At 46.3% G+C, this 22,635-nt stretch overlaps 2 protein-coding genes across 3 annotated transcripts in view; one reads left to right on the plus strand and one right to left on the minus strand.

The window, feature by feature from the left end:
* Window positions 1-5,234: 5,234 nt before the first annotated feature.
* On the minus strand, window positions 5,235-9,604 carry LOC119621677 (uncharacterized). Of its 2 annotated transcripts, none has more exons than XM_037991295.2 (2): window positions 9,225-9,593; window positions 5,235-6,921 (listed from the first exon to the last, which is right to left on the minus strand). In XM_037991295.2, exons 1-2 carry the CDS (start codon window positions 9,400-9,402, stop codon window positions 6,779-6,781), a joined length of 321 nt encoding a protein of 106 aa, XP_037847223.1. In that variant the 5' UTR covers window positions 9,403-9,593; the 3' UTR covers window positions 5,235-6,778. The 2 variants fall into 2 exon arrangements, 1 of the variants encoding a protein (XP_037847223.1); XR_005238224.2 differs by having other exon boundaries at window positions 6,712-6,921; window positions 9,007-9,604.
* An 82-nt stretch (window positions 9,605-9,686) lies between these two features.
* ZNF850 (zinc finger protein 850) overlaps window positions 9,687-22,635 on the plus strand; it is a 33,960-nt gene continuing 21,011 nt past the window's right edge. The window contains exons 1-4 of the mRNA XM_007996521.3: window positions 9,687-9,757; window positions 20,763-20,843; window positions 21,006-21,132; window positions 21,694-21,789. Of these exons, the coding sequence (XP_007994712.3) occupies window positions 20,832-20,843; window positions 21,006-21,132; window positions 21,694-21,789 (235 nt within the window). The 5' untranslated portion in view covers window positions 9,687-9,757; window positions 20,763-20,831. The remainder of the gene's footprint in view (window positions 9,758-20,762; window positions 20,844-21,005; window positions 21,133-21,693; window positions 21,790-22,635) is intronic.

The following is a 22,635-nucleotide window of genomic DNA, read 5'->3' on the forward strand; positions in this document are numbered from 1 at the left end:
AAGGCAGATCACTGAAGGTCAGGAGTTCGAGACCAGCCTGGCCAACATAGTAAAACCCTGTGCCAACTAAAAATACAAAAAAATTACCCGGAAGCGGTGGCATGTGCCTGTAATCCCAGCTACATGGGAGGCTGAAGCAGGAGAACTGCTTGAACCCAGGAGGCGGAGGTTGCGGCAAGCTGATCGTGCCACTGTACTTCATCCTGGGCGACACAGCAAGCCTCCATCTTAAAAAAAAAACAAAAACTATGCAAGATCAGTGCTACAAAATGATGGCAAATTGATGGCTATAACCAGAAAACTTTTTCTTGATTGAATGCTCTATCCCAAAGTTATATGAGGTGCTCTGTGTGTGTCTATTGGCTGCCTTGTGGATAGTATTTATGATTGATCCTCAGTGCTTTGGGAATTACGTAAACTAGTTTATATTATGAAAATAATTCAACCTAGCATTAATTGTGTTAAGGGCTGAAAATGAAAAACGTTGACTACATCTGAATGAATGAATATCTGGCTTACGGGTTTTTTTGTTTTTGTTTTTGTTTTTTGACACGGAGTCTCACCCTGTTGCCCAGGCTGGAGTGCAGTGACATGATCTCAGCTCACTGCAACTTCTGCCTCCTGGGTTCTAGCAAGTCTCCTGCCTCGGCCTCCTGAGTAGCAGGGACTATAGGTGCATGCTGCCAGACCCAGCTAATTTTTTGTATTTTAGTAAAGACGGGGTTTCACCCTGTTGCCTAGGCTGGTCTCGAACTCCTGAGTTAAGGCAATTCACCTACCTCGGCCTCCCAAAGTGTTAGGATTACAGGCATGAGCCACCACGCCCGACCTAGCTTACAGTTTTACTGAAAACCCCATTTAACTCAAAACAGCTTGTTTCTTATGAATAATAGTTTTGTTTTGTTTTGTTTTGTTTTGTTTTACAAACAGGGCTATGAAACCATTAAGATTTGTGGATCATTGGAAAAAGAAACATCCTGATAAAGTTGAGAAGCAGAATATTTAAAAAGTTTAAAACAGAATTTTGAACTGTAACACTGTTACTTCCTTATTTAAGAAGGACAAGTGGCCAGGTGAGGTGGCTCACACCTTTAATCCCAGCACTTTGGGAGGCTGAGGTGGGTGGATCCCTTGAGCCCAGGAGTTGGAGACCAGCCTGGGCAATATGGTGAAACTTTGTCTCTACTAAAAACACAAAAACTAGCTGGACATGGTGTGTGCACCTGTAATTTCAGGTACTCGGGAGGCTGAGGCAGAAGACTCACTTGAACCTGAGAGGCGGAGGTTGCAGTGAGCCGAGACTGCAGCACCACACTCCAGCCTGGATGATAGAGTGACACTTCGTCTCAAAAAAAAAAAAAAAAAAAAAAAAAAAGATAAGCAAACAAATTATGATGGAATTATTGCCTTATAAAATTGCAGAAATCTGCTGGGAGGCTGAGGCAGGCAGGTCACCTGAGGTCAGGAGTTCAAGACCAGCCTGGCCAACATGCGGAAACCCCGTCTCTACTAAAAATACAAAAATTAGCCAGGCATGGTGGCACACACCTGTAATCCCAGCTACTCTGGAGGCTGAGGCAAGGAGAATCGCTTGAACCCAGGAGATGGAGGTTGCAGTGAGCTGAGATCATGCCACTGCACTCCAGTCTGGCTGACAGAGCAAGACTCCGTCTAAAAAAAAAAAAAAAAAATTGCAGAAATCATTGTAAAACCCTGTAGTGCTTATATAGTTGCTGAAACTGACATAGGACCCACATTTGAGACCATAACTTCAGTAGTGATGTATCGCATTGCCACTATTTAATGATCACTCCTACTGAGCAATAATTCAATTCAAAGATGCATTAATGAGATGTCAAGTAATACCAAGGAGTAGCTGATAAATCAAGTAAGTCTCCTACTCAGATTAATGAAACCAGTTACTGACAGTAAGGCCTGATAATAGGACATGTTTGTTATTTCAATAATGACTGCAAACTAGAAGAAGAGATATTGTTTGTAAAATACTTAGACACTGACCGTAGCAGAACATCTATTTTTGCCGCTGTAAAAACTTGGTGTGGGACTGGGTGCAGTGGCTCACACCTGTAATCTCAGCACTATCATTTCCTCATATGATATGGAAAATGCCGACCTCCACATCCTAAATCTAAACTAATTTTCTACTCACTTGCTAAGCTTCAGTCACACCAGGCTGCTTTCTGTTTCTGGAATGCTCTAAGTGCTCTCTGATTTTTCAGGGTCTTTAGTGTAACTGTGCCTCTGCTTGGAATACCCTTCCACACTGCTGACTTGTTACCACCAAAGCTCAACATCTGTCCTACCAATGCTACGGGAAGTATCCCTCAAGTTACTGCTTATACCACCTATTGATTTATTTCACAGTATTGATCACAATATAAAAGTACCTCATTTTCCCCTTTTACTTTAAAATCTTTTTTTTTTCCTACCAGACTAGAATATAAACCTCATGTAGGCAGCAGGCATGTCTGCTTACTTTTCTTTTTGAGATGGAGTTTTGCTCTGTCACCCGGGCTGGAGTGCAGTGGCACACGCTCAACTCGCTGCAACCTCTGTCTCCCAGGTTCAAGTGATTCTCCTGCCCCAGACTCCCGAGCAGCTGAGATTACAGGCACCCACAACTACGCCCGGCTAATTTTTGTATTTTTAGTAGAGGCAGGGTTTCACTATGCTGGACAGGATGGTCTTGAACTCCTGACCTCAGGTGATCTGCCTGCATGTCTACTTACTTTTGATAAGTATCTTTACTGATTGATTGAGGCAGAGTCTCACTCTGTTACACAGGATGGAGTGAAGTGGTGTAATCATAGCTCACTGCGGCCTTCAACTCCTGGCCCCAAGAGATCCCCACAAGTCAGCGTTCCCAGTATCCGAGACTACAGGTACATACCACAAGGCCTGGCTAATTTAAAAAGTATTTTTTGTAGAGATAGGGTCTTGCTTTGTTACCCAGTCTGGTCTTGAACTCCTGGAGTCAAGCAATCTTCCTGCCTTTCTAAAGCTTTTACTATTTGAATTAAAATAAACAAATCAGGAAATGAGCAGTCTGTCTCTGAAAAACTGAATTATCTCCCCAAAGACACTGCATGTAACATTATTTAATAATAAGATAGTGGCCAGGCGCGGTGGCTCACACGTGTAATTCCAGCACGTTGGGAAGCCGAGGCGAGTGGATCACAAGGTCGGGAGTTCAACACCAGCCTGGCCAAGATTGTGAAACCCCGTCTCTACTAAAAATACAAAAATTAGCTGAGCACAGTGGCAGGCATCTGTAATCCCAGCTACTCGGGAGGCTGAGTCGGGAGAATCGCTTGAACCCGGGGGGTGGAGGTTGCAGTGAGCTGAGATCATACCACTGCACTCCAGCCTGGGTGACAGAGTGAGACTCTGTCTCAAATAATAATAATAATAATAATAATAATAATAATAATAATAAAGATGATGATAGTTGGGCTGGGTACAGTGGCTCACACCTGTAATCCCAGCACTTTATGAGGCTGATGCAGTCAGATTGCTTGAGCCTAGGAGTTTGACACCAACCTGGAGACGGTGAAACCCCATCTCTTTAAAAAATAAAAAAATTAGCTGGGTGTGGTGGCACATACCTGTGGTCCTAGCTACTTGAGAGGCTGAGGTGGGAGAATCACTTGAGCCCAGGAGGTTGAGGCTGCAGTGAGCTAGGAATGCAGCATTGCACTCCAGCCTGGGCGACAGAGCAAAAGGCCGTCCTAAATAACAACAATAATAATTGGATAGTAACAAAAGTGTGACTCCAACAAGTCTGCTGCAAAACAATGCTATAAATAATGAGAAAAGAGACAATGCGTGGCTGAGAGCAGTGGCTCACACCTGTAATCCCAGCACCTTGGGAGGCTGAGGTGGATGGATCACGAGGTCAAGAGATTGAGACCAACCTGGCTAACATGGTGAAACTCCATCTCTACTAAAAATACAAAAATTAGCCAGGCGTGGTGGCAGGTGCCTATAATCCCAGCTACTCAGGAGGCTAAGGCAGAAGAATTGCTTGAACCAAGAAGTCGGAGGTTGCAGTGAGCCGAGATTGCGCCACAGTACTCCAGCCTGGCAATAGAAGAGACTTTATCTCAAAAAAAAAAAAAAAAAAAAAAAGAAAGAAAAAAAGTGATGAAAGATAACAAAACTACCAGATCAAGTCAGAAATTATAACATCCAACTAAAAGGCATTTCAGAAAGAAAGAGAAAAATGAATGGAAGAAAACTTCACAGAACAAACAAAAGGCAATTTCTAGAAACAGATCATGAGTCTTCAAAATATTAATACAAAGGTCCACTGAGTACCTTGTACAACGAAATAAACAAGAACCACACCAAAACACATTTCTGTGAAATTTCAGAAAACTAGTATGAAGAGACAATTTTAAATGTTTTTGTAATTATTATTATTATTGAGACAGGGTCTCACTCGGTCGCCCAGGCTGCAGTCCAGGGGCACGATCTTGGCTCACTGCAACCACGGCTCCTGGGTTCAAGAGATTCTCCTGCCTCAGCCTCCTGAGTAGCTGGGACTACAGGTGCATGCCACCTCACCCAACTAATATTTTGTATTTTTAGTAGAGATGGGGTTTCACCATGTTGGCCAGGCTGGTCTCAAACTCTTGACTTCAGGTGATCTGCCCACCTGGACCTCCCAAAGTGCTGGGATTACAGGTGTGAGCCACCACGCCCGGTCTATTTTTATTTTTATAAAAACAGTCTCCTTATGTCGTCCAGGCCAGTTTTGAACTCCTGAACTTAAGCAATCCTCCTGCCTCGGACTCCCAAAGTTCTGGGATTACAGGCATGAGTCACTGAGCCTGGCCTTTAAATGGTTTAAAAGACAAAGAACAGTAACACAACACAAATCAAATTGTAATCATATTTTAAGATAAACACTGTAAGCTAGCAGACAATGTTATATAATTCAAAATTCTAAGTGAAAACCATTCAACCTAAAATTTCAAACCTAGTTAAGGTATCATCCAAAAGAGGTAGAATTTAGACACTGTCAAGCGTATAAGGATCCCAAAGTTTTATCCCAAATTCACGTTTATCAAAGCGGTAAACAAAATAAGAATGTGTTTTTTACAAAACTGAGACGCTAAACCAAGAAAAAAAAAAAAAAAAAAAAAAAGACATAAGCTCCAAGAAACCAGTGACCCAACAGAAGAAAGAGGCACAGGAAATTCCCGAGATGATCAAGTGCTGGGTATTTATTTATTTATTTAATTTTTTTTGAGACAGGGTCTTGTGGTGTCACCCAGACTAGAGTGCAGTGGTGCCATCACAGCTCACTGCAGCCTCGACCTCCCAGGCTCAAGTCATCCTCCCAACTCAGTTCTTTCGCCAGCTGGCTTCTTTTTACTTATTCATTGATGAATCTCACATATTCATTTATTCACTCTACAGTGGTGAAAACTCTTAGAATTATTTTCACTAAGTAATAAAAGTTAACATCACCAAGAATGGAACACATTGACACTGTGTCTCTCTTGATGGGATAAACCGCATTAATTATGTGGTATTCCTTCCAAAGATGTATAAAAGATGAGGTACATCCAAATTAAAGAACACTCTACAAAATAACTGTCCCAGCGCGGTGGCTCGTGCCTGTACTCCTAGCACTAGGGGCAGCAGAAGTGGGAGGATCTCTTGAGCCCAAGAGTTTGGGCAACATAGCAACACCCCATCTCTACAAAAAATAAAAAATTAGCCAGGCGTGATGGCGCAGGCCTGTAGTCCCAGCTACTCAGGAGGCTGAAGCAAGAGGGTCCCTTGAGCTCAGGAGTTCGAGGCTGCAGTGAGCTATCATCGCGCCATTGTATTCCAGCCTGGGCGATAGAGCAAAGCTCTGTCTCCAAAAATAAAACCAAAAAACAAAACCCCCCAAAACTCACCATCACCAAAACCAAAATGTATTCTTTGAAAATGTCAAGGTCGTGAACAGGTAGGATACACAGAAAACAAATAGGTGGAAGATTTAAATCGGAATATTTTAGTAGTTTCATTAAATGTACAGAGGAGAGTATGTGCCTATCATTGGGAGTCTGAGATAAGATAAAAGCACGGATCTCATAACAATAAATTACTTTGAAATCTTCTTTCTTGCTCAGTACAGCTCCGGCCGCGGCGCCGCCTGGCTCTCGTATTCCTGGTTCTCGGCGGGCTGTGGGGCCTCCGCGCCGCAGCCGCAGCCGTTAGTCTTGTCCGGTAGGTGACTCCTTCAATGAGCAGCGGCAGCTACAAGAAAGGCCTGGCGAGGCTGCTGTGTCTTCCCACCTACCCGAGGACCCTGAGGAGAAGCCTCCGGCCCCGAAGGAGGTTTGGGGCGGGCGGCCGGCCGCTGCCGCCGCCATGTTGGACTGGAGGCGCGCACGCTCCCAACGCTCTGCGCAAATCACCGCGGGAGCGCCTGGGGCCTCTTGTCTTTTGACCCAGTCCTTGGAACCCGAGGAGACTTGCCGTTCCCGGGGGAGGGTGTGTGTGTGAGTCGGGGGGCGGAGGCCGTCTACGCCATCATAGGGGCGGAGGGAGCCGAGATTAGAGCATCAGCCTGGGGGAAGCGGTGCTTCTGGTTCTCCGCTCCGCCTCCGGTTCTCCGCTCCGCCTCCGATCTTTCAGGGAGGCCTCGGGCCAGTCATCTCGCCGCCTCGTACCTGTTTTGCCATCCGTGAAGTGGAGCTGGGCCTGCCTGACTTACTCGTTCATCAGGGGAGGGGGCCTTGAAGCTCTGGGAGCCCTTTCAAAGGACGTTGCCTTCCACGAACTCGTACCTATCGTTATTCACTCTGCGGTAACCACCCGGATTTGAGTTGGGGGTGTTTGCACGGTCATTCAGCTTCCTCTTCACCCTCCTGCCGTTCGTCTTCCCCTCCAGTTTATCTCCTGAAAGAGTTTGAAAGTGAGCCTTGTCTATTATTGATAAGCTCCTGGCCGGGCGCGGTGGCTCACGCCTGTAATCCCAGCACTTTGGGAGGCCGAGGCGGTCGGATCACGAGGTCAGGAGATCGAGGCCATCCTGGCTAACACGGTGAAACCCCGTCTCTACTAAAAAATGCAAAACAAAACTAGCCGGGCGTGGTGGCGGGCGCCTGTAGTCCCAGCTACTCGGGAGGCTGAGGCAGGAGAATGCCGTAAACCCGGGAGGCGGAGCTTGCAGTGAGCCGAGATCGCGCCACTGCACTCCAGCCTGGGCGACAGAGCGAGACTCCGTGTCAAAAAAAAAAAAAAAAAAAAAAAAAAAAAAAAAAAAAAAGATAAGCTCCTGTAGGTGTATGTGGCATTTCCCTTAAAACATGCAGATCAAAGGAAAGGCAATCTTCTTCCCACCCTACAAAGCAGTTAACTTGGCAGAGGCCACCCCTTGTACGGAAAAGAGAGCGAGACTCCGTCTCAAAAACAAACAAACAAACAAACATAAAAATAAAAAATAAATCTGGAACATGGATGTCCCGTTGATTTAGCAGACCTAGCTGACCACACAAGGTGCTCTATTGTTAGGCTGCATCACAGGCCGCAAAGACCCAGGTATCCATCCAGTTGCTAGAAACCATCATGAGAGTTAGATACCACTTTTCTGCTGGAAATACAGACCATTTCCTGAAGCGGTATCGTTGAGGTAAAACATAGGCCTTTTGCAGTCTTACATTTTGAGTAAGGCCAAACCTGCCTAGTGTTATAAAACCAGACAAAAAACCCAGGTACCCAGTCTTGCAGGATAGAAATGTGTGACTAAAATGAAGCATCGATCTGAGAAGACTACAAATTAGCGCGAACGATTGGACAGGAGCATGCTATACATTACTTAGATTAATGTTGATATTTAAGAAGCCAGGATATTGGTTGGTTTGTGAGGGGTGCCCATCTACTTTATGTAAGAGGCTATAAACTACACTTTCAGTTTCTGCTTAATCCTTGCTCAAAAAAGGAATAATTTCTTATTCCAAAGTAGACATTGGTACATCTTTTACTAGGTACATAATTTAGGATCAGTCTAATAAAGCTCCTTAGAAGTACTTACAGTACACCCTCACAAGAGTGTACCATCTATCCATTGTTTAAACAGAAATTAAAATTCTACCTTCGTGGAGAAATTTGCCAAGTTTTCATGGATTCAATACTCATTAAAAACTTTTAGCCTGGGGCCAGGCGCGGTGGCTCACGCCTGTAATCCCAGCACTTTGGGAGGCCAAGGCTGGCGGATCACGAGGTCAGGAGATCGAGACCATCCTGGCTAACACGGTGAAATCCCGTCTCTACTAAAAATACAAAAAATTAGCCGGGCGTTGTTCCAGGCGTCTGTAGTCCCAGGTACTTGGGAGGCTGAGGCAGGAGAATGGCCTGAACTCGGGAGGCGGAGCCTGCAGCGAGGTGAGATCGCGCTACTGCACTCCAGCCTGGGCGACAGAGCGAGACTCCGTCTCAAAAAAAAAAAAAAAAAAAAGAAATATTCTTTCTTGCTTTAAAAGGCATGTTGGATTTGCATTCTAGCCCATAATAAATATAACTATTTTAACATAAAAATCTATTTATGTTGTTTATCGGATATTAGGGTTGTTTTTCCCTCTCCTGTCTACCTCCAAATAAAATCGATGCTCCAGAATGATGCCCTTTTATCATAATTTAGACGGGCGGATCACAAGGTCAGGAGATCGAGACCATCCTGGCTAACACGGTGAAACCCCGTCTCTACTAAAAAAAATACAAAAACCTAGCCGGGCGAGGTGGCGGGCGCCTGTAGTCCCAGCTACTCGGGAGGCTGAGGCAGGAGAATGGCGTGAACCCGGGAGACGGAGCTTGCAGTGAGCTGAGATCCGGCCACTGCACTCCAGTCTGGGTGACAAAGCGAGACTCTGTCTCAAAAAAAAAAAAAAAAAAAAAAAATTTTACAAATACCTGGCTCCAAGGTGACTACCTGATACAAAGATACAATGCTGGTCTCCCAAACAGTCAACCCACATTGACACTCACACAGCTTCCACTCACACCTGCGATCACAAGGCAGCATCTTCGGGCCCTCGTCGCCCACGAACCGCTCCCAGAGAGCATCCGCGCACAATCTCATCCCATCCACGATTTTGATTCCTTTCCTTCCGCTTCTTCAACCCGGGACGAGACTATCAGGTCCCATCTCCACCTTCACCTTCACCTTCATTTTCAGCGCAATGCAGACTAAGCCCTGGCCTCACCCATATACAGATTGAACTGTCCAGTCAGTGTTTCATCCCCTCTGCATTCTGAGGGCGAGTTAGCATCTGGGTGTGTGAGTTCCAAACTAACAGCCAGGACCAGGCTTGGAGCGAAGAATGCTGTGGCTCGCATCGTGGCTGGGTTGACCGTGTCTCTGCCCTGGACTACATTTCCCATCGGTTCTACCGCTTGCAGCTACCTCCGCCGAGAACCGGAAGCACGTTTTCCTGTGTCGTACGCCAGATAACAGAGCTGCCAGGGATAATCAGGCCTGGCCACTCCAGCGGGCGAGCCAGCCCCATAGCGAGTCGCTCGGCATGAGGGCTCTGCGATCCTCGGTGCAGAGGAGCGGTAAATGGAAACAAGCCCGGCTTGGCGATGAGAGGCGTAGGGAAGCCCGGAGTCGGGCTCTGGACTACATTTCCCAGAGGATCCCGCAGGTCGACACCACGTCTCGCGAGATTTCGGCTTCCTCTTAGCCAGGTGGCGGGACCGTTTGCTGTGCCGAATTAGCTGCCGCGGAAAGCTGAGGGTGAGGAATCCGGCTCCGGTCATTTTGTGTGTGGAGGGCTGAGGAGAGGACTTTGCGTGTGTGATCGCCATGGTTGCCGCGGGTCTTCGTCGTCTGTGACTGTGGCCGTGTGGTGCTGACTCTGGGTGACCTGGTGGGCGCTTGTGACTGTGCGCGCCCGGAGTGGATGTGTGTCCCGGACGAGCCTCGTGGTGCGTGCGGATGTGGAGAACCGGTGACTGTGTGGTTGGACTGCGTGTCCCGGGGTGGGTGGGTGACTTTACCTGTGTGTGCTGTACCGTGTGTGCGTGAGTTGTAGGTCTGTGGCTGTGCAGGTGCAACTTGTGTGGCCCCTTGGTGTGTGTGAGAGGCCCCTTGGTGTGTGTGAAGCCCCTTGGTGTGTGTGAGAGAGGAAAGTGTGATTGGCTGTGAGGCAGTGGGGAAGTGGATATGGGGAGGTGTGTGTGCGATTGGGGCTTTGTGTGTCCCCTTGAGAAAAAAAAAAACCCGTTAGGCAGTTAGGGGTGGGTCCTTGATAAAACTCCATTAAACAGAGAAACAGCCAGAAAAATCAGGCTGCAGGCACAGATAAGGAAAACTCGCACAGGGGGTTGTTCTAAAGACATTCCTCAGCTGCACTGATAAGGGACCGAGGCCCAACATAGAAACGCCTTTGTCCTTTGTGTGACCAGCGGGCTTCCAGGAAATAGTCGCTTCTTTTGTGGGCATGTACACGGTGGGCTGTTAGATTTTGAAGGGAAGGTGAGCGTTAAAGAGAGAGTTGGCGGCTCTATGGCGGGGACCAACTAAATCCCAGAGCCCACTGCCGCTCACTGGCTGGGGTAACTACAGGCCTGAGCAGGAGGGGTCTGGGCGGTATGGCTTGTTGCCTGGGAGAATGTTTATAAGGATGTTTCTTGGGCCTTTGCCCAGCAGGATGTGATAAGGAAGTCAGGCGGTTGGGAAGGATGTTTTTCACAGCCCAAACCACAATGGAATGTTTCCCTCTGACCAGGGTCTGTGAAATGGTGGGGGCTTACAAAATGGTGCAGCTTGGACTAACAGGTTCCGGCGGCAACTTTCCTTTTTTGGATATGCTTTAGACTGTGAGCCCAGCCTCTTTGAATCATAACTTCAGTCCCTGATTGGTCCCGAGCCAAGCTTTCACTTCAGCCCCTGATTGGTCCTGGGCCAAACTTTCACTTCAGCCCCTGATTGGTCCTGGGCCAAACTTTCACTTCAGCCCCTGATTGGTCCTGGGCTAAACTTTCACTTCAGCCCCTGATTGGTCCTGGGCTAAGGACCAATCAGGGGCTGAAGTCAGCACATTCCTCCCCTTCCCAGTTCATAAAAGCCCCAGATTCAGCCTCCTAGTTGGCAACCCTCTTTCGGGTCCCCTCCGCTGGACAGAGCTTCCTTCTTTTGCTTATTAAACGTCCGCTCCGACCTCATCCTTTGTGTCCATGTTCCTTAATTTTCTTGGCCGTGAGAGAAAGAAGGCAAAAAGAGCCTTTACCCTAACAACTCAATTGCTGGAGAGATTAGTGCATATTCTATGTGGCATCACACACCATAGCCCTGGGATTGAAAGCCATGCAGTTTATGGGATGGTGTTAATCTCAGTCCAAATAGGTAATAAGATCTTTCGCTTTGCTGTATTTTAGGGTAGGAATGAGATTGGGGGCTTGATCAATAGTTTGTACCAGTAGGACCAGGGATTTGCCCAGTCATCTGTGAGTAAATGCTTCAGCCAGTTTCCATGTCTGCATTGAATTAAATACTCATACGGTTCTGTGATTTTCTCAAATACAGATTTGGTCTTTGTCCCTATTTCCTCGCATACAACTCCTAAAATCCTTGGAATCTCCTAAGTACTGGCTTTTTTTTCTTTTCTTTTCTTTTCTTTTCTTTGATGAAGTCTAGCTCTGTCACCCAAGCTGTAGTGCAGTGGCGCGATCTGCACTCACTGCAACCTCTGCCTTCCGGGTTCAAGCAGTTCTTCTGCCTCAGCCTCCCGAGTAGCTGGGACTACAGGAATGCGCCACCACGCTGGCTAATTTTTGTATTTGTTTTTTCAGTAGAGACAGGGTTTCATCATGTTGGCCAGTCTGGTCTCGAACTCCTAACCTCAGGTGATCTGCCTGCCTTGGCCTCCCAAAGTGCTGGGATTACAGGCGTGAGCCACCACACCCAGCCTTTGGGTTTTTATATGTCAGCAATTGACCGATAGCTTCAGGATGGGGGCTGGTCATCAGAAAGACCAAGGCAGGATTAGAGGGTTGGGACTTTCAGCCCCTACCCTCCCACCCCTGGGGAGTGGAGGGAACTGAGGATTAAGTTGATGGCAAGTGGCCAATGGTTTAATCAATCATGCCTGTGTAATGAAGCCTCCTTACAAACCCAAAAGGAGTGTATTTGGAGAGCTTCCAGAGAGCTGAACACATGGAGGTTCCTGGAGGGTCGTGCCCAGGGAGGGCATGGAAGGTCTGTGCCCCTTTCCACATACGTCACCGTAGGCATCTCTTCATCTGTATCCTTTGGAATATCCTTATAATCAGCCAGTAAATGTGTTTCCCTGAGGGTCTGTGAGCCATTTTATTCTAGCAAATTAACCCAAAGAGGGGGTCATAGGAACCCCGAATTGAACCTGTCAGTCAGAAGTTCTAGAGGCTGGGACTTGTGACTGGTGTCTGAAAAGGGAGCAGTTTTGGGGGCTGAGACTTCAACCTGTGGGGTGACACTATGTCATGGTGTATAGTGTTAGAATCGAATTGGTGGACACCCAGCTGGTGTCTGCTGCAGAACTGATTCCTTGCTGTTGATGGGGAGAAATCTTACATTTTGAGGCCACAGAAGTCTTCTGGGTTGATTGTTGTGGTTTTGGTGTGAAGCAGAGGAAGAACACAGTTTGAGTTTTTTCCAAATGGGTTCACATTGGGGGTTCTCAACCTTGAATCCATCAACTCCATCGCTGAATTTTTATTTATTTATTTATTTTTATTTTTGAGGTAGGGTCTCACTCTGTCTCCCAGGCTGGAGTGCAGTGGTACGATCTCGGCTCATTGCAGCCTTGATCTCCTGTGCTCAAGTGATTCTCCTACCTCAGCCTGCCAAATAAGCTGAAACCAGAGGTACACACCAGCATTCTGGCGTAATTAAAAATAATTTTCAGTAGAGAAGACGACTCACTATGTTGCCTGGACTGGTCTTGAACTCCTGAGTTCAAGTGATCCTCCCACCTCTGCCTCCAAAGTGCTAGGATTACAGGCATGAGCTACCTCACCTATCACTGATTTTCTCTTTTCTTTTTTCCTTTTTTTTTCTTTTTTCTTTTTTTTTTTTTTTTTTTTTTTTTTTTTTTTTGAGACAGAGTCTCACTCTGCCCACTGCAACCTCTGCCTCCCAGGTTCAAGTGATTCTCCTGTTTCATCTTCCTGAGTAGCTGGGATTACAGATGTCCACCACCACACCCAACCAATTTTTTACAGGGTTTTACCATGTTGGCCAGGCCAGTCATGAACTCCTGATCTCAGGTGATCCACCCACCTTGGCCTCCCAAAGTGCTGGAATTACAGGTGTGAGCCGCCACACCCGGCCTTTTTTAGACAGGGTCTCAGTCTGTTACCCAGACTGGAGTGCAATGGCAGGATAGTGGCATACTGCAGCCTTGACCTCCGGGGCTGAAGGGATCCTCACACCTCAGCCTCCTAAGGAGCTGGGTTACAGGCATATGGCACCATGCTGGGCTAAAATTTGTATTTTTTGCACAGACGGGGTTTCGCCATGTTGCCCAGTCTGATCTTGAACTCCTGAGCTCCAGCAATCTTCCCACCTGAGCCTCCCAAAGTGCTGGGATTACAAGGAAGAGCCACCGCACCCAGCCTGTCACTGCATTTTTAAAGGGAAGGAGGACTATAGTGAGATTCACTAAGGGTTACAGATAGATTTAAAGACAGAGATTATAATATACTTGAGATGATAGTATCCAAACTTAGCTTTCATAGATAGGGAAATTTGAAGTACATCAGGCTATAAGGTGGCATACTGTGCAACTAATTAAAACTATGTTTGAAAGAGAGCAAATACATTTTCGTTATTATGAGTAATATTAAGCAACAATGAAAATAAATAGAAATACTCAAGAAATTGTTACATTTAAATCCTCCTTTTTTGGAAAGAGAAGTATTGATATTTTTAAAGATTCTAATCAAAACTTCTCTTTTAAAAAATTGATTCGGCCGGGCATGGTGGCTCATGCCTGTAATCCCAGCACTTTGGGAGGCTGAGGTGGGTGTATCACAAGGTCAGGAGATTCAGACCATCCTGGCTAACGTGGTGAAACCCCGTCTCTACTAAAAAAAAAAAAATACAAAAAAATTAGCCAGGCGTGGTGGCAGGCGCCTGTAGTCCCAGCTACTCGGGAGACTGAGGCAGGAGAATGGCGTGAACCCAGGAGGTGGAGCTTGCAGCAAGCTGAGATCACGCCACTGCACTCCAGCCTGGGCGACAGAGTGAGACTCCATCTCAAAAAAAACATAAAATAAAATAAAATTGATGAGTCTATGGAGATAGGGAGGGAATAACGTATGTTTATTGAACACCTAATATGCCACTTACCTGAATGTCATTTATTCTTTTTTTTTTTTTTTTTTTTTTTTTTTGAGACGGAGTCTGGCTCTGTCGCCCAGGCTGGAGTGCAGTGGCCGTTTCTCAGCTCACTGCAAGCTCCGCCTCCCGGGTTCACGCCATTCTCCTGCCTCAGCCTCCCGAGTAGCTGGGACTACAGGCGCCGCCACCTCGCCCGGCTAGTTTTTTTTTGTATTTTTAGTAGAGACGGGGTTTCACCGTGTTAGCCAGGATGGTCTCGATCTCCTGACCTCGTGATCCGCCCGTCTCGGCCTCCCTAAGTGCTGGGATTACAGGCTTGAGCCACCGCGCCCGGCCATTTATTCTTTATTATAGATTTGTTGTTGTTGTTGAGACAGGGTCTTGCTCTGTCACCCAGGCTAGAGTGCAGCAGGGTAGTCACAGCTCACAGATGTATACCACCATGCCTGGCTTATTTTTTAATTTTATTTTATACTATTTTTGCAGGCTTGACTTGAACTTCTGGGCTCAAGCGATCCTCATGCCTTGGCATCCCAAAGTGCTGGGATTATAGGCATAAGCCAGTGTGCTCAGCCACTATTACAGTCTTGATAGTAGAAGTGTCTCAGTGTACTGGAAAACTGTCTAAATTTCAAAAAAATATTAAAAAACACATGCTGTTATTTGGCCAACACGGATTTCTTTGCTCCATCATTGTTTATTGGCATTATTAGCCTGTTGACTTTCAATTTCCTTAAATCCCTTTTGTTCCATTTTTGTTTTTTTTTTGGTCCCCCAAATAGAAGTGTTTTTTTTTTTTTTTTTTTTTTTTCTGATACGGATTCTCACTCTTGTCACCCAGGCTGGAGTGCAGTGGTACGATCTCAGCTCACTGTAATCTTCACCTTTCAGGTTTAAGCGATTCTCCTGCCTCAGCCTCCTGAGTAGCCTAGATTACAGGCATGTGCCACCACAGCCCACTAATTTTTTGTATTCTTTTTTTTTTTTTTTGAGATGGAGTTCCACTCTTGTTGCCCAGGCTGGAGGGCAAAGGCACGATCTCTGCTCACTGCAACCTCTGCCTCCCGGGTTGAAGCGATTCTTCTGCCTCAGCCTCCCAAGTAGTGGGGATTACAAGTGTAAGCCACCAAACCCAGCTAATTTTTGTATTTTTAGTAGAGACAGGGTTTTGCCATGTTGGCCAGGCTGGTCTGGAACTCCTGACCTCAAGTCATCTGCCCATCTCGGCCTCCCAAAGTGCTGGGATTACAGGCATGAGCCACTATGCCCGGCTTTTTTGTGTTTTTATATTTATTTATATTTTGATACGGAGTCTCGCTCTGTTGCCCAGGCTGGAGTACAGTGGCACGGTCTTGGCTCACTGCAACCTCCACCTCCCAGGCTCAAGCGATTCTCCTGCCTCTGCCTCCTGAGTAGCTGGGATTACAGGCACCCACCACCACACCTGGCTACTTTTTGTATTTTAATTAGAGACAAGGTTTCGCCATGTTGGCCAGGCTGGTCTCGAACTTGTGACCTCAGGTGATCTGCCCTCCCCCCCACGCAGCCTCCCAAAGTGCTGGGATTACAAGCTTGAGCCACTACGCCTGGCCTTTTATATATATATATATATTTTTGAGACAGAGTCTCGCTCTGTCACCGAGGCTGGCGTACAGTGGCGCGATCTCAGCTCACTGCAAGCTCCGCCTCCCGGGTTCACGCCATTCTCCTGCCTCAGCCTCCTGAGTAGCTGGGACTACAGGTGCCCGCCACTACACCCGGCTAATTTTTGGATTTTTAGTTGAGATGGGCTTTCACCGTGTTAACCAGTATGGCCTTGTGATCCGCCTGCCTCGGCCTCCCAAAGTGTTAGGATTAATTAGATACCAGGTTTCACTAGGTTGATCAGGCTGGTCTTGAACTCCTGACCTCAAATGATCTACCCATCTTGGCCTCCCAAAGTGCTGCGACTACAGCCATGAGCCACCACACGTGGCCAAAATATTTATATTTTGATGGACATAGTTCCCCAATTTTTTCCTGTGTGTTTGTGTTCATTTTAAGGAATGGTTGATCACATTCAAATAGATTCGAGTTTAGAAGTAAGAAATGAAACCACAAAGAAAAAGGTAGGCTTCAGTAAAATGCACATAAATTAAAATTTCTATACAGCCTGCTTCCTTAAAGGAATTTAAATGTGGACAGATTGGAGGGGAAACATTTGCAGCAAAAATCATAAGTAGAAGGAAACAATGGTTAAGTACACAGTGCAGTAGCCATTTAGGAAAGTTATAAGCCATTTAAATGCCACATAAGGTGTTTTTGATGATAAGAAAAAAATCAAAGTGTAAAGGGGAATACAAAATTACATGTGTACTGTGGTCACATCTGTATTGTTCTGTGTATGGAAAACAGACTGGGGAGAAATAGCGTTAAGTCCTAATAGTAATTTTCTTTTTCTTCCTTTTCTTCTTGTTTTTTCTTTTGCCTGTCTCCCTCAATATTGCATATCTTTTCCATTAAAAAGTATTGTATTATATATCTACCAACAAGACATTCGTTTCAGATTTTTTGGTTTTGTCTTCAAGGAACATTCTTCTGCATACAACTTCATACTTTTAAAATTCTCTGACCTGGCTCAGTGGCTCATATCTGTAATCCCAGCACTTTGAGAGGCCAAGTCGAGTGGATCACTTGAGGCCAGGAGTTCAAGACCAGCCTGGCCAACATGGTGAAACCCGTTCTCTACCAAAAATACCAAAATAATTAGCCAGGTGTGGTGGTGTGCACCTGTATTCCCAGCTACTTTGATGGCTGAGGCACAGGAATCACTTGAACCCAGGAGGCAGAGGTTGCAGTGAGCTGTGATCACCTCACTACTCTAACCTGGGAACAGATTGAGACTTGTCTCAAAAAAAAAAAAAAAATTATTGGCTGGGCGTGGTGGCTCACACCTGTAATCCCAGCACTTTGGGAGGCCGAGGCGGGCCAATCACCAGAGGTCGGGAATTTGAGACCAGCCTGACGAACATGGAGAAACTGCATCTCTACTAAAAATACCAAATTAGCCAGGTGTAGTGGCACATGCCTGTAAACCCAGCTACTTGGGAGGCTGAGGCAGGAGAATTGCTTGGACCCAGGAGGCAGAGGTTGCAGTGAGCCAAAATCGCACCACTGCACTCCAGCCTGGGCAACAAGAGCGAAACTCCGTCTCAAAAAAAAAGAAGAAAAAAACAAAACTTTACTTTGGATAAGTACTTAGAAATGGAATTTCCAGGTTAGCCACTAGATATTATTAATGGATTTAATATGAAAAACCTTTACTTGAGGATATATAAACCTTTAAAAGACGGGGTCCCTATTCTTTAGTTATAAATAAAGCAGCATTTGTAAAGTAATATTCAGAAAACAGCCGGGCGCAGTGGCTTAGGCCTGTAATCCCAGCACTTTGGGAGGCCGAGGCGGGTGGATCACGAGATCAGAAGATCGAGACCATCCTGGCTAACACGGTGAAACCCCGTCTCTATTAAAAACATACAAAAAATTAGCCGGGTGTGGTGGCGGGCACCTGTAGTCCCAACTACTCAGGAGGCTGAGGCAGGAGAATGGCATGAACCCGGGAGGTAGAACTTGCAGTGAGCTGAGATTGCGCCACGGCACTCCAGCGTAGGCGAGAGAGTGCGACTCCATCTCAAAAAAATAAATAAATACAAATTCAGAAAACATCAGATAATATCATATAAAGTCCTCCTGTTCATGCTGATGACATTGGATGGCCAGTTAAGGATGACGCTTCATTCTGTCCCCTGCAACCACGGTCCTGTCATGACTAAATGATACTGACCCTATGAGAATGCTGTGGATATGAAAGCATTTCCTCAAGTTAGCTTTTTGGCCTGCTGGTTTTAATCTAATGATGGGATATCCAAAGTGAAACAAATGGAGTGAAATGATTGTGCATCTGTTGGGGGAAATCAGAGACAGCTAGAGCAAGGGCAGACACCTGCTGAACTCATCTCTCCTAAGAGCGGAAGCGAGCAGCAGTGTTGCTAGCAGGGCTACTGCGCATCTGTACACGTGGCTCCAATGGTTCTGACTTGTTTTTTTTTTCCCAGTATGACCCTAATACATGGGGCAAGTTAGAAAATCAGAGTTGGCCGGGCGTGGTGGCTCACGCCTGTAATCCCAGTACTTTGGGAGCCAAGATGGGTGGATCACTTGAGACCAGGAGTTCAAGACCAGCCTCGCCAACACAGTGAAACCCCGTCTCTACTAAAAATACAAAAATTAGCTGGGTGTGGTGGCAGGCGCCTATAATCCCAGCTTCAAGAGGCTGAGGTTGCAGTGAGCCGAGATCAGGCACTTCAGCCTGGGTGACAGAGCGAGACTGTCTCAAAGAGAAAAAAAAGGGGGAAAAGGAAAGAAAAGAAAATCACAGCTTGTTTGCCACTTGCAGCTAAAGCAACAACACACATGCACAAAAATTATTCAGTAAAAGCAAAACAGTTTTGACGTATCTTGAGATTTTGTTTTATATCCAAAGGAAGACTCTATCTTTTATGTTTGACCTACCCTTTGGAAAATGCCTTCTATATAACAAATGTTGTAATTCTCTTCTAATTGGACCTTGAGGTCTCTCAGGAGAATGGGTATAAACTCTAGTCTCACCCTAATGGGGCTCTAGGGGAGGGGCTTGTGGGTCTTTACAGTAGCCTTTCACTGGACATTTATTTTTCCTGGCCAACAGCCTAATGCTCAAGTGTCTGACCCATGGCCAGGTGTCTCACAGGAAACTTGTTTATACTGGTAGATGCCTTGCAACTTTTGTCTGACCTGTGTGCAGTTTATTCCTACCATGACACCCACTCTTTTTTTTTTGAGACGGAATCTCGATCTGTCACCAGGCTGGAATGCAGTGGCGTGAACTTGGCTCACTGCAACCTCTACCTACTGGGTTCAAGCAATTCTCCTGCCTCAGCTTCCCGAGCAGCTGGGACTACAGGTGCGCCCCACCACGCCCAGCTAATTTTTGTATTTTTAGTAGAGACAGCGTTTCACCATGTTGGCCAGGATGGTCTTAATCTCTTGACCTCGTGATCTGCCCGACTCAGCCTCCCAAAGTGTTGGGATTACAGGCACGAGCCATCCAACTTGGCCTTTTTTTTTTTTTTTTGGAGGCAGATCTTGCTCTGGTGCCTAGGCTGGAGTGTAGTGGCAGGATCACAGCTCACTGCAGCCTCACCCTCCTGGGCTCAAGCAATCCTCCCACCTTCGCCTCCCAAGTTACTGGGACTACAGGCATGTCCCACCACCTCTGGCTAATTTGTATATGATACATATTTTTGTAGAGATAGGGTTTTGCCATGTTGCCCACCTGTGATTACAGGTGTGGGTTACCACACCCAGCCAATGTACATTTAATTATCAAAGTGCTATCTATACTATTTTATGGAAGTACTAATTAGCGAAGTACATTAGAGGTTTTTTATTGTTGTTTTTGTTTGAGACAGAGTTTCGCTCTTATTGCCCAGGCTGGAGTGCAGTGGTGCAATCTCGGCTCACCGCTACCTCAACTTCCCAGGTTCAAGCAATTCTCCTGCCTCAGCCTCCCAAGTACCTGGGATTACAGGCATGTGCCACCACCCCCGGCTGATTTTGTATTTTTAGTAGAGACTAAAATGGTCTCCATGTTTTGTATTCTTAGTAGAGACTAAAATGGTCTCCATGTTTTGTATTTTTAGTAGAGACTAAAATGGTCTCTCCATGTTGGTCGGGCTGGTCTCAAACTCCCGACCTCAGGTGCTCCATCCGCCTTGGCCTCCCAAAGTGTTGGAATTATAGGCCTGAGCCACCACGCCCGGCCAATAGAGGTTTTTAAACTTTTTGTAGACAGTTTTGAAAGATCCTGTCTTCCTTTAAGAAATGAGAAAAGGCTGGGTGTGGTGGCTCATGCCTGTAATTCCAGCACTTTGGGAGGCCAAAGCAGGTGGATTGCTTGAGCTCAGGAGTTTGAAAGCAGCCCGACCAAATGGCAAAACCTCGTTTCTACTAAAAATACAAAACATTAGCTGGGCATGCACGCCTATAGTCAAAGCTAACACAAAGGCTGAGGTGGGAGGATCACCTGAGTTTGGGAAGTTGAGGCTGCAGTGAGCTGTGATCATGCCACTGCACTCCAGTCTGGGCAACAGAACGAGACCCTGTCTCAAAATGAAAACAAAAACAAAAAAATGAAGCAAGAGGAAAAAAAAATAACAAGAAAGAAAGTGGTAAGGGAGGAGTGCCTATTTATTAAGCTTTTGTTGTAAATAGTAATTTGCATATCAGATGTTTACTGTAATATTCTTTCAGTTTTGCCTGGCCTACAGCTTGCTGTGTGATTTTGTACTGTTTCATTTATTTAGGAAATAATATATCAATGTGTTTTATTCATTCCCAGCTCTAACCATAGAATATTGGGATTGTCCTATTCTATGAAGGAGGTTTGCCGGTCGCAACAGGAATATTCATGAACATGGAGGTACTCTGTTTAAGTTACACTAACTTTTTTACTCTTTCCCACTCTCATCCTATCCCGTCTGCTCACTATATTCTTCCATCCTTCAGCACCCTTCTATCTCTTCCTTCATCTTAAAAACCTTTCCTTTAATTTCAACAGCGCTGCATGGGTTTGTCATTTCAGGGGTTGGTCATGTTCCAGGATCTGTTTATAGACTTCTCTCAGGAGGAATGGGAGTGCCTGGACGCTGCTCAGAAGGACTTATACAGAGATGTAATGATGGAGAACTACAGCAGCCTAGTCTCACTAGGTAAGGATGTCTATCCGCAAATAGCTCATGAATTTTGGGTGTACCTTTTAATTGTCTGGGTGAATTTTTACCTGTTGCCTAGGGAATTGTTTTGTGTTTTGTAGATTAAGAGATGGGCAGCTCTTTGGGGTCCCTCCATCTTCTCCATGCTTCAGACCTTTACACCTTTCTCTAGTCCTCCATGAGGACTAAGGGACTAACTTTGAATTCAGGAACAACAGGAGTGTCTTACTTCTTTTCTTTCTCTTTTTTTTGAGACAAAGTCTTACTCTGTCGCCCAGGCTGGAGTGCAATGGCGTGATCTCAGTTCACTCTAACCTCCGTCTCTTGGGTTCAAGCGATTCTCATGCCTCAGCCTCCTGAGTAGGTGGGATTACAGGCATCCACCACCATGCCCGGCCAATTTTTGTATTTTTAGTAGAGACAGGATTTCACCATGTTCGTCAGGCTGGTCTTGAACTCCTGACCTCAAGCAGTCCACCTATTTTGGCCTCCCAAAATGCTGGGATTACAGGAGTGAGCCACCATGGCTGGCCGTCTTACTTCTTTTCTTATAAACAGGTCTCTGTATCCCAAAGCCTGATGTGATTTCCTTACTGGAGCAAGGGAAAGAGCCCTGGATGGTTTCAAGGGACATGCTGGGAGGATGGTGCCCAGGTGAGTAAGGACTGACCAGATGGGAAAGATACTGCTGTTTAGAACCCAGCCTGTCAGGGAGGCAGCACCATACAGGTATTGGTTGAGGAGTCTCTTCCTTAGGGTCCCATGTAAGGGTTGTGGCCTAAGAAACATGGAGAAAAGTCATAATACCCCCCAACACACACTTTTTTTTTTTTTTTTTTTTTTTTTTGAGACGGAGTCTCGCTCTGTCGCCCAGGCTGGAGTGCAGTGGCCGGATCTCAGCTCACTGCAAGCTCCGCCTTCCGGGTTCCGGCCATTCTCCTGCCTCAGCCTCCCGAGTAGCTGGGACTACAGGCGCCCACCACCTCGCCCGGCTAGATTTTTGTATTTTTTAGTAGAGACGGGGTTTCACCATGTTAGCCAGGATGGTCTTGATCTCCTGACCTCGTGATCCGCCCGTCTCGGCCTCCCAAAGTGCTGGGATTACAGGCTTGAGCCACCGCGCCCGGCCCCAACACACACTTTTAAAAATGTATTTATTTATTTATTTTGAGATGGAGTCTCACTCTGTCGCCCAGGCTGGAGTGCAGTGGCGTGATCTCAGCTCACTGCAACCTCTGCCCCCGAGTTGAAGCAATTCTCCTGCCTCAGCCTTTGAAGGAACTGGCATTATAGGCGCCCACCACCATGCCCAGCTAATTTTTATATTTTTAGTAGAGATGGGGTTTCTTTTTTTTTTTTTTTTTTTTTTTTTGAGACGGAGTCTCGCTCTGTTGCCCAGGCTGGGGTGCAGTGGCCGGATCTCAGCTCACTGCAAGCTCTGCCTCCCGGGTTCATGCCATTCTCCTGGCTCAGCCTCCCGAGTAGCTGGGACTACAGGCG

This window comes from Chlorocebus sabaeus, chromosome 6 (assembly GCF_047675955.1).
Source record: "Chlorocebus sabaeus isolate Y175 chromosome 6, mChlSab1.0.hap1, whole genome shotgun sequence".
Classification (NCBI taxonomy): Eukaryota; Metazoa; Chordata; class Mammalia; order Primates; family Cercopithecidae; genus Chlorocebus; species Chlorocebus sabaeus.